The sequence below is a fragment of the Alexandromys fortis genome, unplaced genomic scaffold (assembly GCF_014885135.2).
Source record: "Alexandromys fortis isolate MF-2015 unplaced genomic scaffold, M_Fortis_MF-2015_v1.1 scaffold_4, whole genome shotgun sequence".
Taxonomy (NCBI): Eukaryota; Metazoa; Chordata; class Mammalia; order Rodentia; family Cricetidae; genus Alexandromys; species Alexandromys fortis.
Genome location: NW_026067944.1, coordinates 17,940,431 through 17,957,068, shown reverse-complemented (window position 1 = coordinate 17,957,068; position 16,638 = coordinate 17,940,431). Strand labels below are relative to the sequence as shown.

The 16,638-nt window shown below is 38.3% G+C and overlaps 1 protein-coding gene across 1 annotated transcript in view; it reads left to right on the top strand.

Annotated features, from left to right (window-relative positions):
• Pros1 (protein S) overlaps positions 1 to 14,687 on the top strand; it is a 70,473-nt gene extending 55,786 nt beyond the window's left edge. Inside the window, exons 12-15 of the mRNA XM_050149017.1 lie at positions 1,313 to 1,481; positions 7,215 to 7,363; positions 8,982 to 9,207; positions 13,417 to 14,687. Coding sequence (XP_050004974.1) covers positions 1,313 to 1,481; positions 7,215 to 7,363; positions 8,982 to 9,207; positions 13,417 to 13,577 — 705 coding nt within the window. The 3' untranslated portion in view covers positions 13,578 to 14,687. The remainder of the gene's footprint in view (positions 1 to 1,312; positions 1,482 to 7,214; positions 7,364 to 8,981; positions 9,208 to 13,416) is intronic.
• The last annotated feature ends 1,951 nt before the right edge of the window (positions 14,688 to 16,638 follow it).

Below are 16,638 nucleotides of genomic sequence, written 5' to 3'. Positions count from 1 at the left end.
TAAGAAATGTTAGTGACAACAGATGAATACAGTGTTCTGAATACAATGCTTGTCAAAATACCACTGGATAGAGTTGAAGAAATCCCTCACTCTTTGAAGAATTTACAAAATGTCACCTCACCAGCACTCAGGAGACAGAAGCAGGTGGCTCTTTGAGTTTGAGAACAGTCTGGTCTACAGAGTAAGTTCCAGAATGGTCAGGGCTACGAAGAGAAATCCTGTCTTGAAAAACCAAAAAAGAAAAGAAAAGAAGAGTCACCTGAATTCATGGCCCTGCCAGATGACCTGTTTGGTCTAACTTAAATAGTTACTACTTCATATCTATCTACCTTTCTCTCATCACAACTCAAAGTGTTTTTTTAACTTTTAATAGATTACTATTGGATTACTTAAACCATGCCAAAACAAATATCCCAATTTTTGAGATTTATGAATTACATGCTTAAATGGGAAAGTAAATTATTCAAGAAGAATCAACCATTTCTAAAGTGGCTACCATGAACTTTCAAGCTGTTGTATGCTTTGGTGAGGCCTAGAAAACACAAGCCTCTTGTTCCTGAAGAGGAGTAGTGTCTGCGTTGGCAGATAAACCTACATTGTAAACACACACTAAGAATGACAGCAGCTTAGAGTCCAGGGCCACCCAAGAAGCATAGAAAGGATTTACTGCTGAATCTGGATGATGTGGGAGAAGCAGGTGGGACCTCAGGTTGTAAATATCATCAGGAGCCTGTAGTGATATTTCATTTGTATTTTAATAAATAAGGCTTGCCTGAAGATCAGAGAGTAAAACAGCCCCAGTAGTCAGCCTTACAGACCAGACAGTGGTGAAACTCACCTTTAATCCCAGTAGCCACACTAGTTTTCCATAGAAGCCCGGAGCTAATGGTGTACCCCTTTAATCTTAGTCCTAGAGAGAAATACAAAATGGAAGGAGACAGCTCTCAGACGCAGTTTCCTTCTGAGGATTCGTGAAGAAAGACAGGATTGCCATTTTGGTCTGAGGCAGAGGTACAAGCCAGTGGCTGACTGCTTTGTTTTTCTGATCTTCAGGTTGAACCCCAGTATCTGTCTCTGGGTTTTTATTTGTGTTACAGGAGCCCACTGGAGGCCTTTGATGGTATAGTCTCATTTGATTGAAAAGTACTGTCTATCAAAAAGAAAACAATCAGATCTAATTAAAAGTATTTTAATAAACTATCAAAGAAAGGATTTTCCACCCGAATGCAACCTATATTGAGAATCAATTAACGCTATTTATATTTCTTACGTAAGTTTGAAATGTACTCCTTGATTTACATCTATTGTCTAGATTAATCCTCGTCTGGATGGATGTATACGAGGCTGGAATTTGATGAAACAAGGAGCTTTAGGTGCTAAGGAGATTATTCAAGGGAAACAGAATAAGCACTGCTTCCTCACAGTGGAGAAGGGCTCCTACTACCCTGGTTCTGGAATTGCTCAGTTCAACATAGATTATAGTAAGTGCTTCCTGTTATGTTTCTTGTTTCTTACTAACCATTAAATGCATCCACTGACAAGCTGCAATGATTTATTCTATTAGCATCACCGAGTGAGTAGCTGTTAGGCATTGTTTTTTTTGTGTGGTTAAATACTTATAAAAAATTGTAGGTATTTTAGGAAAAATGTATAGACTGGTACATATGCTTATTTAAGGTTTAATCGCACAGAGCTTTGTTCATTGGGAGTAGATTCAATTGACCGTTTTTTTTTAAAGTTCACTACTTTTGTAGTTTGTTTGGGTTCACTAATCAATGTATAGAAAACGTTGGTTTTGATTTCTATCATTTGTGTTGATCTGTGTTAACATTTTGTCTCTGTTGAAATTGCCTGTTTATTTGTATTTATGAAATATATATCGCCTACGTATTACGTTGTGTAGCTCATCCTAAGCCTTCTGCATACTTGTAATACTAATTTTAAATTGCAGCATCTATCTGAGTTCATGTGAGCTTGGTCGTGTTGTTTCTCTACTTGTATGTTGTTTTCTTATTTTCTCAAGTGTCTGTGTGTGTTCTGTAATGTTTTGGTTTAGGGGTGGATGTTTTTACAAGGAATAGCAGAGACTGAAATGAATACTATATGTGTCTGGAAACAAGCACACTTGCCCTTGACTAAGCCCTTATTGACATGGGTCTGGAGGGATATTGGTCAATTTAGTGGGAATCTGAGACATTTATTGAATTAGTACTTGAGGGGTAAGATTTATAAAGAAGAATCCTTTTGTGAGGGACTTTGGTCCCTGGATTCATTTCCTCTCTTGAGATTATTCCCTTCTTTAAGCCTCACAAGAGTTGTCATCATTCTATTTAGATGTTTAGTTTCTACAACTGTGAGCCAAATCGATCCCTTGTTAAAATATATTATCTAGTTTCACATACTATTATTTAGTACCTTTGGAAAATATGCCAATACAATTCAAGCTTCTGTTTGATGAGGGTCTGGTTACCTGAGGTTAGGTTTTGTTTTTGTGTGTGCATGTGATTTTTTTTTTTTTTTTGTAAATAGAACCATAAGTCATGACAGATTGGGTTCCCAGTGAAGCCCGAGTATACCTTTCCAACTAATGTGCTGTGAATTTGCCTGAGTGTACATCCTGTGTATTAGAGAATTTTAGCATTAGATTCCATCAAAGGTCCTCTAGATATATAATTAAAATTAACATAGGGCTGATTACATTCTCTTCTAAAGATTATTATTTGTTACTCTTCCTAAAAGCAGAAAGTTTATGCTCAAGATAGGTTTCTAATCTGATAGATCAGATTAAAATGCTATAGTTTTAGATATCATTTTCCTAGTTTCTACCTAAGTTGACTACTTTCCCAAACATCAGTGATGATGACTGTGTGACCTAAGGTTCTCACGTCCGGCAACAGTAGACAGGAATCTGAACCCTTAGGGGGAGAGGCGCTGCTTTTTTTGTCAGGCTATCTCCTTGAGTTGGATGGAAGATGCAGTTAGGACCATCAGTGAGTCAGGTTGCAGCCTTTGGAACAAAAGAACAGGTGTATTGATGTAGGAAAGATTCTTGTCTACAGTACCTGTCCAGGTTCTTTTGTGCAAATTAGGAATTCAAACTTATGCAGACTGTCTGGACCTGACAAGTCAAAGTTCAGTCTTTGTGGTGGGTAGGTCATTGATCAACTTTAACTTAGAATAAGGGACACTGACCCTGTTAGCCACCTAACAGCTGAGGTCTTTGCTCTGCCTCCATAGAAATTAATGGTGGGCAATGAGAAGGTCCCCATGTCCTGGTCCTTGGTGGCTTTGTATCCTTTAATGTCTGACAATAGTAAATGGTGGCCTGGGAGGGCAACAGGAGTGGCAGAAGGTAGCAACCATTTAGTGCCACAATTCTTCTGTAGGCTTTGAGAACTAGGCCCTGCAGTTCTGTAATCATGGTTCAGGAAGGTGAAATTCTATAGCACTAAGCAGCAGCTGATGTTATATAGTTCCTTGTAGTAATAAGGCTGCTTGTTGGTTCCTGGCTGCTCAGCTCTGAAATAATCACACAGAAACTATTTTATTTAAATCACTGCTTGGCCCATTTGCTCTAGCTTCTTATTGGCTAACTCGTACATCTTAATTTAACCCATCTCCATTAATCTGTGCATGACCATGAGGTCATGGCCTACCAGCAAAGTTCAGCACGTCGGTCTCCAGCGGCAGTTTCATGGCTTTTCTCTGACTCTGCCTTTTTTCTCCCAGCATTCAGTTTAGTTTTCCCCGCCTATCTAAGTTCTGAGCAATCAACAGACCAAGACAGTTTCTTTATTCACCAATGGCATTCGTAGCATACAGAGGGGAATCCCACATCAGTCCCTTGTGCTGGGGTATCTGGGACCCCTTGGCCTTAAAGGCTTAACACCTTTTATACCTCCTGTGGTAACCTTGGCCTGCAGGGCTTCTTCTCTGGCTCTTTACAGCTCTCTAACCTTCTTCTTCAGTTCTCTACCCTCTCTGCTCCTGCTACTGCCTGTTCCTGCCCTGGCTACTCTTGAATTGTTCAGCTGCTTCTCCAGCTGTCAAGCAGCTGATTGCCTTGCTGCTTTGCCACCTAAGCCTGCTGGCAACTCGTCTGTTGTTCCTATCGCCACTGTAGTTCCACTGCCTCTATCTCACTTCCTCGATGTTGTTCGTACTGCTTCTTTATCCACATTACCAACACAGCCCACACTGGTAAAAGTAAGCCAGAAAAAACCACTTCAGGGAAGCCTTTTGTTAGTCCTGCTGCTTCAACACCAGGGGTGGTTGCACAATGGACCAAACAGCCTGCTTTTCCACACAGTAGGAGCCTTCCCACCAACCACGGTACTGGCCTTTTATTGGCCCTCTAAGGCTCTCTGCTAGACTACCAGGGTCAGTGCCCCTGCCCTTGCTCTGATCTAAGTGGAAATCATCGTGGGGTCATCTAGAGTTCAGTGAGGGTTGTGATAGCAAAGCAGCCTTGGCTGAGAGGCTCTCCCTTCCAGAGCTGAGCAATTAGCTCCACGTGTTGTGTAATTATCTCCCAGTGTCTACGGAGTGTTGGAAATAGTTGGTGCTGGCAAGAGCTTAGTCTGGCTGGCTACTGGAGTGACAGACCTTTTGTTCAAGGCAGGAAGGGTGTAAAGGAGAGCCCACCAGCTCCCAACTAGAGGTCAAATGGCCCATCCTTCAAAAGCTTGCTTATTTAAAGGGAGATGAGAATCATATGGAATCTTTCCAATAAGAATGCAAATTATTTTTGATATTAATGATGATATTAACTGAGTTTTCTTGATATTAGCCTTGTGCTTGTTAGACAAACTATATTCCAAGTCCAGTTTGAATAGTGCTTTAACCTCGCTGATGCCCCAGCGGCAGGTAGGCTCTTCCTGTTTCATCCCTGGCTCATCTGCAGAAGCAGGACCTGTTTGCAGCTGTCATCATTGTAATTCTGGGACTGTCTGTGAACTCTGGCTCCCAGCTCACATTATTGTTTGGCTTTACAGTGAAAAAGCAAAGCAGTAATGATTCCTGAAGAGTCGCTTCCTGGAGGAAATTTCCAGAGAAAGATATTAAAATAAGTTACACTGTAGCTAATAAATTACTTCATTTTGTGGATAGTTTGAAAATGACTTACTTCATAATTAATATATAATGTTATAACTTCCACACACTTTAGTGTTCATTTTAGTATGAATTTAATATCCTTTGCTTAATTTTTTTTTTGAGACAGATTTTTCCTCTGTAGCTTTGGAGTCTGTCCTGGAACTAGCTCTTGCAGACTAGGCTGGCCTCGAACTCACAGAGATTCGCCTGCCTCTGCCTCCCAAGTGCTGGGATTAAAGGCGTGCACCACCACCACCCGGTTTGTAGTAGCATTTCAGCTGTATTTTCATAAATAAAGCTTGCCTGAGGATCAGAGAGTAAAACAGTCCAACTGGTTAGCCTTACTACCAGGCAGTAGTAGCACACACCTTTAATCCCAGTAGCCACACTAGTTGCTATAGAAACCGGATAGTGCATGGCTTTAATCTCAGTGATGCATGCCTTAAATCTCTGAACTAGAAAATATCCTAAAATGGGAGGAAACAGCTCTCAAACAGTCTCATTTTGAGATTCTTGAAGGCAGGATGCCATTTCGGAACTGAGATCGAGGTAAGAGCCAATGGCTGGCTGCTTTGGTTTTCAGATCTTCAGGTTGAACCCCAATTTCAGACTCTGAGTTTTTATTAATCGTTATGCTTCACTGCATAACAGTTGTAATGAGAAGTGTAGTCTCAGTATATGCAGCTAAATAGAAGAACATCTAGCCAAAAGGAAAGCATTTATTCATTCATGTTTACTCTTTCAAAGACTCCAAGTGGGACATGAAATTTATTGCTTATTACTTCACAATAGATGAAGAAGACTTCATTTATATTATAAACTACTTTTTAAAAGTACGTGAGGCTAAGTAATTTGTGCACCTTTAATGAGTGACTGCGTTCTGAAAAATGTGCCTGTCCTGGTTTCATTTCCAAAAGCAATTTAGAAAAGAAAGGGATTTATTTCAGTTTATAGTGTTAGGTCATACTGGGGAAGTTACAGAGGCAGGGACTTAAAATAGCTAGTTACATCCATATTCAAGACTAGGGAGAAAAGAATTCACATATGCTCACTTGTTTGTTTGTTCGTGCTCAGCTCAGTTTTTCCACTCTTACACAGTTTTGGACAATCGGTGTAGGGAATGCTGCCACCAGTAGTGGACTGTGTCTTTCTGCATCATTTAACTTAACTGGGGCAACGCCCTATAGACATGCCCACAGGACAATTCAATGTAGACAACCGTTCATTAAGAATTTTCTCCCAGTTAATTCCATGTTATGTCAAGTTGATGATTAAAGCTAACTATCACTGTGTCACTGGGCAATTTCATCATTTGGTGAACATCACAGAATAGACTTATGTAAAGAAAGCCAACTATAACTTCAGTAGGAGACAAAATCTTAGGGGAACACTGTCATATATGTCTCCATTACATGACTGTAATTAGGGGTGAATGCCTGTACTTTGAAAACATAAATTCAGTGAATATTCATTATCTGCTATGAAAAACAAAGCGATGATCGAGACACATACCTCTTATTCCTGGGCTCCATTTTGGGAGATAGCTAGCTTAGTAATTTAAAAGATGAAAAGTGTTAAAGCAAGAATATCACTGAGCATAAGTGGACTGGATGGTATTTCTTGGCTACCAGATTATCTTCTCTCCCTTTATAGAGAACATATTTCCCCCTCTCATTGTTGGAGAACTGAGTAATAATGGGGGAGCTTGATGAATTTTATATCAATAAGAATACAGTGAATCTCTTGACCTTCCTTCTAATGTGTCCTGGAAGATCTGAACACTCTGAGGTCCGAACACTGGTAAATTTGCATGAGAGGTATAAAGAGAGAGAGAAAAACAGGAGAGAGTTAAGGAGAGTTAAAGGAGAAGTTTGGAATGCCCCTTAATAGCACAGTCCAGAATTTTCCTCTTGGAGGAATGGAAATGTGGAGACTCTAGTTGCACTTAAAAATAAAGCAAACCTGTTCTGTTTTTTTTTTTCCTTGAGAAAAGGCATTAAAGTCTTTAGTATTTCACAAAGTTTCTTTGAATATTAATCATTATAACAATTGATAATTACTATTTTTACTATAAAAATTACTGATTACTTTCTTTCCCACTTTGTTTATCATTTTAATAGATAATGTAACCAATGCAGAGGGTTGGCAAATAAATATGACCTTGAATATCCGTCCATCCACTGGCACTGGAATTATGCTTGCCTTGGTTTCTGGAGACACAGTGCCCTTTGCCTTGTCCTTGTTGGACTCCAGCTCTGAAAATTCTCAGGTAACCTTATTCCCAATATAATTGAACCTCTCCTTTGTTTGACGTTTTTTTCCTGACTTGTCAGCTTCCAAGTTTTGGAAGGAAAAAATATTGCTTTATTGAGAAACCTTTGCATCTAGAGCTAAGGTTTGGTAGACTCATGCATGGACTACCATGGATGTAAAAGTCATGAACAGGTTGCTTTGGGCATAACACACATATTCAGATTGCTGGGAGACATCATAGAGGGCATACAAATTTATCTACCCAGGTTCAGAATCTGTGAAATATTATGGGGACTTATCTGTGTACAAAACACAGGTGTGATAACACTCTGCTCTCAGCTGCTTTTTGTACAGTTGTAATTGTTCTCTATTGCACTTTAGTCTTTTATCCCACAAGTAAATCAGGAAAACAAGAGAAAACTGAAACCATTCCCCTTAATTTCTTTCTGCTGACTCCAATTTAGAATGAAGAAGAACAGGAAAGTCTTAGCTAGAAAGAAACACAAACTTATTCAGGAGATCCATGCCATTCCAATCTCTAGTATTGCCGATTGCTAACACCTCCTCTTAGGTCCTGCTCTGTGCACTCTAGCAAGTTTTTTGCAGACAGCTTGTTTATGCCAAGATTGGATTTTTTTGTTTGCACTGTAATAAACAAAAAGGTGGAATTCATCTTGCAAATTAGAGTGTAATTTGTTGTGAGTTTCTGTTCTGTAACACCTCTCCACATCATCCCTGTCCTGCCTCACACCATGCCCAGTCTCCCTGAGTAGCCCTGGATGTCCTTGAACTCACTATGTAAACCAGGCTGGTCACAAGCTCACTGAAATCCATTTGCTTCTGCCTCCCAAGTGCTGGGATTAAAGAATGCACCGAAATGCCTAACTTGGCCCTCTGTTTTGATGAGTTCAGGATGGGAATGTTTATAAAGCTATAGATTTCCTCTAGTTATCCAGATCTGGGAAGCACAGAATTTTCACTCCTTTTAGCATCTCAACCCGAGAGGCAATTTCAGACTACATTTACTCTCTGGGAACCATCAGAGCATCTCTCTCCATTTTTGGTTTATTTTTTTCTACCTTTTTTTTTTATATTTCCTCTTTATCATCTCTAAGTTAGCAGAAGAGGTCACACGCAGCAAGTTGAAACCTTTGAAAATGCCAGCAAAAAAAAAAACCTTTTTTCTTTTCTTTCTTTCTTTCTTTCTTTCTTTCTTTCTTTCTTTCTTTCTTTCTTTTTTTTTTGAGTCTCTTCATGTACCTACTGTAACTATTGCTCCCAATGCCTGTTTTCTTTTTTTCTTTTTTTTTTGTCCACATTGTTCTTCGGTTGTGTGATTACTTGAACAGCCCGGACAAACCTTTCTACTTTGAAGCATTCTAAAGAACTCTGATTTGTCCCCAACACAAAAGTGCCCCCTTCCTTTTCCATAGGTAACTTTTGAAATTCGGGAGACTTGTATACATAAGTATTCCTGAGGCACAGCACTTAAGTTTCCTTTATTTGATGGTATAACTCAGCTGATTTAACTTAATCTTCAGAGGCCAGTAAACATTTACATCTTAATTAATTAATTAATTAAGTGGCTTTGCCCACGGTGCTTGTTTATATGAGGTCTTTGTTCTGCTCTTTAGGATATTCTGGTATTTGTTGAAAATTCAGTGGTGGCTCGAATAGAGGCCATACCTCTGTGCTCTGATCAGCAATCCCAGCTAAATTGCAATGTCAACAGAAATGGCCTAGAACTTTGGACCGCACGTAGGAAAGATGCCATCTATTCTAAAGATCTCCCAGAAAAGCTTGCCATCTTGGACAACGCAATCAAAGGAAACGTGGCCACTTACTTGGGTGGCATTCCAGGTATTTCCTTACCTTTTCTTTGCTTCTTAAAGTGTGTTTTAAATCAAATGTCCTCTGGCTTTGTTTGTTTGTTTGTTTTTATAGAGATAGGGTCTTTTGACATAGATCTGACTGTTTTAGAATTTATTACTGTAGACCAGGCTGGCCTTGAACTAAAGGATCTACCCAACCCTCTCTTCTGTGTGCTAGAATTAAAGGCACTAGCACATCTGGCCAAATTAATAATATCTTAAACATGGAATCTTAGTATCAAAACATTTAAAGACAAAATTTCTAATATCCTTTACACTTGTTTTGGAGGCTCATACCAGCATTTCATCATCGGTATGCGGTATGGTTTTTTTTTTTTTTATTGTTATTGTTTTTTTTNTTTTTTTTTTTTTTTTTTTTTTTTTTTTTTTTGAAACAGGGTTTCTCTGTGTAGCTCTGGTGGCTGTCCTGGAATTAGCTCTTGTAGACTAGCCTGGTATGTGTATTTTTAATGGTAAAGTGAGACTAATTGATTTTTTGCTACATTTGGTGGTCTATACCAGAAAGAATATGTCATTTAGTTCTTATGATAATATTGTAACCTCAACACTTTAGTTTATCCATCACTTATCCAATATTTGTTCACTCTATATTTAATTCATCAATTAAGAACATCTGGGGGAGCCGGGCGGTGGTGGCGCACGCCTTTAATCCCAGCACTCAGGAGTCAGAGGCAGGCAGATCTCTGTGGGTTCGAGACCAGCCTGGTCTACAAGAGCTAGTTCCAGGATAGGCTCCAAAACCACAGAAAAACCCCGTCAAAAAAAAACAAAAAAAAAAAAAAAAAAAAAAAGAACATCTGGGGGAGAGAAGAAGTGGGAGGAGCTGGAAGAAGTGGAGGGAGGAGGGCCGTTGGGATGTACTGTATGAGAGAATAAAAATAATAATAATAATGATAATAATAATAAAACCCCATTTGTCCAGATAAGCAACAAGCAATGGTCTCTGCAATGGAGACTTTTACAATTTATTTTAGGAGGCAGACAATAAACAACTCACAAGAAGATATCAAAATAACTAAAATTGTCGTGAATTCTATGAAGAAAAATTACAAGTCAGATTTAGAACATGAAAATAAGGACCTGATTTGGTTGTGGGGACCAAGAAGAATTTCTCTGAATAAGAGACTAAAGTATAGATTTGCTATTTACAGGGTTAAGTGAATATAACTAGGTGGCAGGAGTGTGCACTGTCGTGCATAGAGGTACAGTGGTCAGCTTAGGAGACTATGGAACTATGACTAAAGCATCCTGGATCAAGAGGTAGTGCCGGAGGTGCCTATAAAAGGTCCTGAATGGGTAACTAATAGACTTAGCTTAGGGTTTTGTTGTAAACGACCTGGGTGTCATTACACTGTTTAAGACAAAGTGGTGGCATATAAATATTACAATTTTAAAATTCAATTCTGGATAAACAAATAGAGCGGGTAGGGGAGCAAATATGGGTATAGCTGACCCGAGTTCAGAGGCTATGGAGTAACCTGAGGACACAGTAATAATAGTGTTAATCATGCCGCATTGACTAGCACACAATAGTCTGGACACCATCCAGGGTCCTCAAATGCATCAATTATTTAAATGTTTAGAATAGTGATGTGGAAGCTACTATCATCACTTAGCAATAAGGAAACTGCTGGACTAGAGAGGTAACATGCGTGATTGCATAGCTGCATACAGTGAATCCAAAGAAGCAGAAATAAAATCAGAATTTCATGATTAAAGAACAGGTAAGTTAAAGGATAGCTCTTTAGGTATCTGATATTGATCCTTTCATGGTAGGAGTGCCTATCCAAAATGGGGAAAATTGGAGGAAACTCACGTTCATGTTTAACCTAATATTGTACCTATGATATTGGCTTCAGCATTTTTTTTTAATCATTTAGAAGCCAAACAATTTTTATTTTAAATTTGGAGAAGACAAATTTAAAAATATTCAAATTTCATTCATCCAGAATAAGATTCCAGTTCATTTTTTCATGTTTTTAATTTTCCTTTTTTTTTTTTTTAAAAAAAAATATTTGTTAATTTATTTTACATCCCGAGTGCAGTTTCCCTTCCCTTCCCCTCTCGGTTCCCCTCACACCTCCCTTGACTTTAAAAGCAAAAAGAGAGACACAAAGTTATTTGGAAGCATTTTCCAGTCCTATTTATGGACTATTCTGTGGAGAATTCTGAATTTGATGTCTGAATTCATAACCTTTATTTTATTGCTTTAAATGCTCAAGGGCCTAATGTCCCTGACACAGTGCTCTTTGCAGTAGTAGTACTTTCTTGTTGGGACCGCCAGCCCGCAAATAATGACATGAAGACTTAGCATAAATTATGAAAGCTCGGTCATCAGTTTAGGCTTATCTCATTAGCTCTTATAACTTACATTGTTCTGTTTTTATTAATCTACATTCTGCCATGTGGCTTGGTTACCTCTACTCTGTACCATATGTCTGATCTCTTTAATGCCTCCTGCATGCCTAGATTTCTCCTCTTTTTTTCTCTTCCCGAAAATTCTGCCAAACCTCTTCCTGCATAACTATTGGCCATTCAGCTCTTCAGCTACCTTAGTCAGAGACACATCTTTACAGTGTACACACACACACACACACACACACACACACACACCTTTCTGATATTTTGGAGAATGGAAGGAAATGGGTTCCAAAAGTTATAAGCAGAAAAGTTCCATAGTGTTCAAGTCATCAGCTTGGTTAGTTATTAGGAAGCATGGATGCAGTTAAATTGGATGAACCAATGACCTCTGTATTGAGATTTATTCAAAAATTAGTTGATTGCAACTTTAACAAATCAAAGAATGAATTCATTTTAAAGGCGTAAAAATATAAAATTTGCAGTAACACTAAGTGTAGTTGATTTTAAAGAAAAAGTGAGAAAAAATGAGAGAAGGCAAAATAGAAATATTTATGAGTATAAACTCATAAAACATTTATGAGAATGTTTTGTGGTGAGAATTTGTTTAGAAATTAGTTTTGAAAAAAAAAATTCAGACTCAATTTCCTCTTAACTTTCATTCATAAAAAAATTTAAACATGATTAGTTTATAATCATAAATATTTCTATTTTGTCTTCTCTCATTAAAAAGATTTCAGGTGGGATTGCCTGTTTCTTCTCTCGCTCTGGACTCTGCTGTTTTCACGTCACTCTCCCCTCAGCAATATTTCATTTTCAGAATCCCCTTCATGTGAAAAAATAAATTCTGGTATGCCATAAAAAAACTAATTTCTGTTTATCTAGTATATAGATAATTTATGTATCCTGTAGGTAAATTAGTGTCATTGTCAGTGATGGCATTGTGGATAAAATGATGCATGATTGGTGACCTCAGCCATACTTGAAAAGGACTCCTAAAAGATGCCTTTAGCTCATTGATAGGAATTTTATCACTCTATTGCAAACCTGAAAGAAGAATTTTTGAAGTTTCTATTTCTGGCATAATGTGTTTTGAGAAGGATGAACAAGAGATAATGAATGTTCACTGTGAATTCAAATCCATGGAGGAGAAATGCCAAATGAGAGGAAGGAGGTGGGTGCCTTGGACTACAGTTCTTAGGAAACCCAAGATGTGACATGAGCCTTGAGGACAACCCTTGGTAATGAGAGTGAAAGGTGCGGCAAAGCCCAGTGGCCCTAATGACCTTAAGCAACTCACTAAGGAGCAATTCAAAAGGTTATTTTGTAGGGCAGTGTTATCACATAAAAGTCAGGCTTTTATTATGACTTGCTTTTATGCTCAGCCAGAAACTATTTCTTGGGAAATATAAAAATCTGTTTCTGTTCCAGAAATTATAAAAAGGCATGTTTTGTCATGACATTTAAAAAGGACTTCCAAGGCACAATTCAGAGTTGAAGAGACGATCTAATGGCACTGAAAATGTTGCTCAAATTTAAAGCTGATATATAGTATTTTATAGTATATGCAGAATATCATAAGCATATGCTCTTTTCTTCCTTCAGTTTGGGTGGAAATGACTGTGTTTATGAAATAAGAATAACTCATGATATGCTGAGTTCCATGCCCAGCATAACATGTATTTGGTAAATGGAATCACAATAGCAATTTTTTCCTATAGGATTAGAATTTGTTTGGAATTGTAAAACCTGGGTAATTCTTCTAACTGTAAACAAGATGCTGTGGTATTAGACTAATGGTCAGACACTTTCTTGGCAGATATTTCCTTCAGTGCCACACCACTGAACGCCTTTTACAGTGGCTGCATGGAGGTGAACATCAACGGTGTGCAACTGGATCTGGATGAAGCCGTTTCGAAACACAATGACATTAGAGCTCACTCGTGTCCGTCAGTTAGGAAGACTCAGAACAACGTCTGAAGGCTGGTTTCTGAGCTTATAATATCCCTTCCCTTGTAATTATGCTCCTGTCTCTATCACCAGCTGGCAGGTGTTAACCTGTGATGTGCAATGTTTGAAATTATGTGGTACCTTGTCCCTCAGATCTTTGTTATATGAACCACGTTTTAAAACGTCTTGCTTCTGTTGCAGTCTAGAAGTTAAATAATGAAGCACATGAGATCTTTAAATTTCAATTTATTTGCTACAAATCACACTGCTTTAGTTTGTTATTTTAAATGTAAGATTTCACTGTCATTGAAGTAGCATCATTTAAATCTCTATTTTTCTCAGAAGCGAATCAGCTAAACCCCAACAAAGGCTTGTGTGGCTAAATACTAACAGCTGCGGATAGACACTGTGTTTTGTTGTTGCTCCCCACCCCACCATTATGACAGCAGCAGAGCTGATAACATTCTGGGTTGAATAGAACGTCTCAAAGCTTTACACCAAAGTATTTCCTTTGAGAGGGAAGCGGCTTGCTCAGGCTTCATTTTTCTTCCTCCTAGCTTTATACTTGGGTCAACACCATCAGTGAAGTAGAGAACAAGGACAGATTTTCATGGGGACAGCAGCCCTTAAGATGCTGCCCCTAAGGCCTTGATTTCTATCAAAGACATCACGTTAAGCTGGAAGGGGTGTGGACACTGGTTGGACGTGTCTCCCAAACTTGACCACATCAGGGCTGAATCAGAAAGGCAGCAATCCTTAGTGGTGGGGAGGAGAGTCAACACGCAGAGAAATTCACAATTTTCTGGTACTCTGGGTTTTAATTACATTAGATGATTTGAATGTGATTGTTGAAGTTGAAAATGTGATGAGAAATCAAGTAGGTTTTTTAACAAAAAGATAATGATAATAGGGATGCTGGAAATTGTTATGTTCTATCTCTGTAATGAAAGAAGTATGGAGGAAAGGTTGTCAAGCATTTGCTGGTAATGCATTGCAAGGGACAGGCTGTTTTGTTGTTCCTGAATTGATCATTTCAGGTGTGCATCAGACATTTTGTTGCTGTCTGAGAAATTAAATTTTATTTTATTGTAGATATTTTACACCACATGAAAAATAATAAAAATTATATGTATTTTTAAAGTGAGTAATGTTTTTATTTGAATAATTCACAGCATAAAATTATATAATGTACATCTGATTCTTCATGTATCATAGTAGAACTCCAGCTGAAAGACTGGCAACTCTGCAATATTTGGTGAATGGTTATATCGGTTGTAGAGTAAAGCTCAGAAAGGGAACAAGAGCAAGTGTAACACACTCCGAGTGTGGAGTGCCTGCTGATCATTGTATAGATGACTTATGGAATGTAAGTTTTCTCCCACTATGTACAATAAGTGATGAACTACAGCAAAAGACTACTGATTATGCTGGTATAAAAAGAAGATGGGAGTGAGAAGGTGGCTCAGTGGATAAAATGCATGTTGTTCAATCATAATGACAAACTGAGTTAGCACTTATCAAATACTGTGTGCGGTGGCTTGTCCTGTATCGACAGCATTAGAGGATAAAGGCAGAAACAGCTAGATTCCAGGACTCACTGGCAATCAGTCCAGCAGGAACTAGCTCAAGATTCATCTCAAAAAATTATGATGGAAAGGAATTGAGAAAGGTATTCTATGATTCCACATTTGTATGACCCCTCCCCTATGTACACAAATACACTCAACACAAAAGAAGAAAACAGTAAATATGATCAAAATATACTATATACATGAATGGAATGCCACAATGAAACACAGAATTATGCTTAATTAAAATATGCTAATAAAATGAAGGCACAAGAAAAAATAGAGAAATATAAGGAAAAGAAGGGAAATAAATACATTTTCATTTTGGAGATTCTAAACTTCTCATTAAATAATATTACATACTAGGATAACCATTGGGTTCCCATTGAAAGCTTAGTGGGCTTTTGAGTGAATGAGGACACACATTGATTTCTATTACATTTCCCTATAAACAAGCCCTGTCTTTCCAAGTGTCCCTTCTGTGCTTTCACCCAGGTATCTTATTCCATTGTGTTAATGAAAACCCTCCTTTGCTTTCAAATCTACTTTTTTACAGATTAAAAGGCATAGATAGTCAATCCCTACTTTCATTGGGTTCACCATTGAGCTTGTAGGCCTCAACCCAGGCTACTCATTAGCTTCATAGGATCAGAATTTTTTTCTTGGAAAACCAGAAGTATAAAGCGTAGACCCAAACTTACTCTCAGTTTACTCTATGTGTTCCTCCTCTCCTGCTGTGGGACAACGGTCTGTACCCTGTCACTTGCATTTTAATTACATGCTGATTGGCAAGTAGCCAGGCAGGAAGTAGAGGCAGGGCAAAAAGAACAGGAGAATTCTGGGAGGAGGAAATTTTCAGTCTACAGTTGTCACCTAGACACAGAGGAAGCAAGATGTGACTGCCTCGCTGAAAAAGGTACCAAGCCACATGGCTAACACAGACAAGAATTATGGGCTAAAATAAGTTATGAGTTAATAAGAAGCCCGAGTGAATAATAGGCCAATCAGTTTATAACTAATGTAGAGCTCTGTGTATTTCTTTGTAACTGAGCAGCTGAGGGACTGGGCAGGACAGAACCCTCAGTCAACACTGTCCTTCCATCTTGAAACCTGTGTATATGTGAGAGTGTCAGGATACAGAAGGATAGATGTGAAACTGAATAATTGTGGAAAGAGATAGAAAGGAGGATAAAGGGGAATGATTGGTGTTGCTGCTGGTGGTGGTATTATTCATGGTGGTGGCATGCATGTGTTATATGTAAACACAGGTGGAAAGCCAAGGATGAAAAAAGAAATTATTCGCAAGGACAAGGAAGATGTGAAGATTAATTTACTGAGAGACTTAATACGATAAAGAATAGGAGAGAAGACAGAAGCGACACAAAAAGATAGCATGAAGAATGTGTGGCAGTGACAGAGAACAAACAAAATAGGAAAATAGATGAAATGTTTATTTTTATGTAAATCCTTAAATAGAAGTACCCAGTGACAAACTGAAAGCCATCAAGGGGGAAAGGATTGGA